General features: G+C 34.6%; 1 protein-coding gene across 1 annotated transcript; it reads left to right on the plus strand.

Moving 5' to 3' along the window:
* Nucleotides 1-2: 2 nt before the first annotated feature.
* LOC103610998 (olfactory receptor 51V1-like) lies at nt 3-590 on the plus strand. Its single transcript, XM_008595050.1, has one exon. It carries the CDS (start codon nt 3-5, stop codon nt 588-590), a length of 588 nt encoding a protein of 195 aa, XP_008593272.1.
* The last annotated feature ends 2,037 nt before the right edge of the window (nt 591-2,627 follow it).

A 2,627-nucleotide genomic window follows, 5' to 3' on the forward strand; every position in this document is an offset into this window, starting at 1 on the left:
CTATGGCTTTTGACCGCTACATTGCCATTTGCAACCCACTACGCTATTCCTCCATCCTAACTAATGACAAAATCATGAAAATCGGGGTGACAATCTTATGTAGAAGTTCTTTGCTCATACCTCCAGTCATCATTCGTTTGAAGTTCTTAAACTATTGCCGTCCTCACATCCTTTCTCACTCTTTCTGCCTGCACCAAGATTTAATTCGACTGGCCTGTTCGGATATCCGCTTCAACAGCATCTATGGTCTGGCCTTGGTAATCAGCAACCTGCTGTTGGATGCAGTGCTCATACTTATCTCCTATGTCATGATCTTGCATACTGTCTTAGCCATTGCATCCCAGGAGGAGCAGCTCAAGTCCTTGCAAACCTGTGTATCTCACATCTCTGCTGTTTTGGTTTTCTACATCCCAATCATTGGACTGACCATGGTGCATCGATTTGGGAAACATCTCTCACCACTGGTTCATGTCCTCATGGGCAACATTTATATCATTTTTCCACCCTTGATGAACCCCATTATTTATAGTATCAAGACCCAACAGATACAAAAGAGAGTCCAGAGGTTGTTCTACTGCAAAAGAGCCTGAGTCTTGAGAACAAATGTGAATGTATTTAAATGTCAACAAGTGGAATGAAAAAGAGTACAATCAGTAAGTGATTAAAAACAGATCTAATACCTTTTAATTTTATAGTGGTTTATATATTACAAATATCATCCTTTCCATTTTCCAACAACCATTATGCCTTGGTAAAATAGACTGGTGTAATATTGTGACCAATTTTACAATTCAGAAAATGGACAGTCAATGGGCTGACAATCATATCGACATATGAGGCAGACTAGCCAGTAAAATTTATATTTTATGATGACCAGTTGAGTGAGGGTGATTTTGGATGACCACTATGAAAAGATAAATGTTGCTGACTACTATCCTTCAAGTAATCACTAAAAGGTCAACCATTATCTTTGTATAGTGCTATTGCTCTAAGCAGCATTCTTATGTATTGTTAATTCATGGCCTCTGCTACCCAGTTTATCCACATGGCCATATAACTGAATAGACACCATGAGGAAATTGGACTTTGTGTGTCATTTAAAAAGTAGTGAAACAAAGACCACAAGAAGTTAACTTGATGCTACGTTGTCCACCAGTCAAACATTTTTCCCCCATTCCAACCTTCTTAACAGTGATCTAGCTGGATATATACACAACCAGCAATTGCCAGGGTAGACAGAAATAGACATGTGTGATTAGTTTGTGTTTTTTTGCATAATAACACCAATAGCAACTACTATTTAAATTATTTGAAAATGTTAACCTTGAGTTCCTACTTTTATTTGCCTTGTCTCATTTACATACTTTGCCACAGTTAAAAAAAAATCTTATTATTACTACTACCAAGTAATGTTAAACTGTTTCTAACTTAATTGATCCATCTAAACTCTGAGGTAGATATTATTTTCTATTATATAAATGAACTTTTGAAACACACAAAGATTATATTATACGTCAAATTTTTATGAAGTAATAGGTGATGGGATTTGGATATATTCTTTGTTTTAGTTAGTTTCACATAACATGTCAGCTATTTCTTTCCTGCTTTCCTTCTGTAATTAATTTTAACATAAAGTTTTTAAATAGTTATCCAACAATTATAAAACATTCATATGATAACCTAAAGTAGAAAAATTACCAAAATCAATCTTAAATGGTAATAAAGTATTATCAGATTTGGACATTGTTGGTATGTGTAAGTGTCTTCAAAATATTACTTCTACAATAGTATGTATATAATGTACTTAACGTTTATTTTTTAAAATTTTATTTTGTTGATATACAATGTAATTGATTATTGTGGTCCATTACTGAAACCTCCCTCCGTCCTCCCTTTCCCCTCTCCCTCCCAACAACCTCCTATCTGGGAAGCTGGAAAACCAGCATTACAGTAATAGGGACCATGTGGCCTGTGCAGTCACAGAACTTCTAAGAGTGCCTTTCCTTTTCTTCCACAAAGCTCAAAGGGATCTAGAAGTAATTTACAACACTGTAGCGAGCAAACAAATCATCGGAAATGCTCAATTTTGAAGATGTCAAAGGAGTTACCTTTTTTATATATATATGTATGTAAGTATGTATTTTTTCAATTAAAAGTGGGCACGTAGATAAAATAACTTTCTTAATGCTTTATAATTAGGAGAAGAGGAGCAGAGATTTGATTATTGACCATCTGACTCTACAGATCGCCTGCTTAGCAATGACTACATTGTGTCCTAATGCCTAAAGTGTGTATTTCCACATTAACTGTATAATTGCACTCAATAAAATTAAAGTTCTATATTTTTCCATTCTGCTTTACTATGCTTCTTTATATTCTCCACACTGTTTTGTCTTCCAATCTCCGATAACAAATTATACTTTCCTAACTCTGCTAATAACAGTTATTTTCTTGGGATGCATTTCTCCAGTTTCATCCTGGAGAGTCTAACGTACATTCTAAAGTTCATTTCAAGTAGCATGATATCCAAATAACTGAAAAATTTTGATAGAATATTACATTAAGACTTCTAAGCAAGGAAAGGAAATGATTCTGAGTCATCAAGGTCCTAAAGGAACACTTACATA

The sequence above is a fragment of the Galeopterus variegatus genome, unplaced genomic scaffold, assembly GCF_000696425.1.
Source record: "Galeopterus variegatus unplaced genomic scaffold, G_variegatus-3.0.2 Scaffold12227, whole genome shotgun sequence".
NCBI classification, from domain to species: domain Eukaryota; kingdom Metazoa; phylum Chordata; class Mammalia; order Dermoptera; family Cynocephalidae; genus Galeopterus; species Galeopterus variegatus.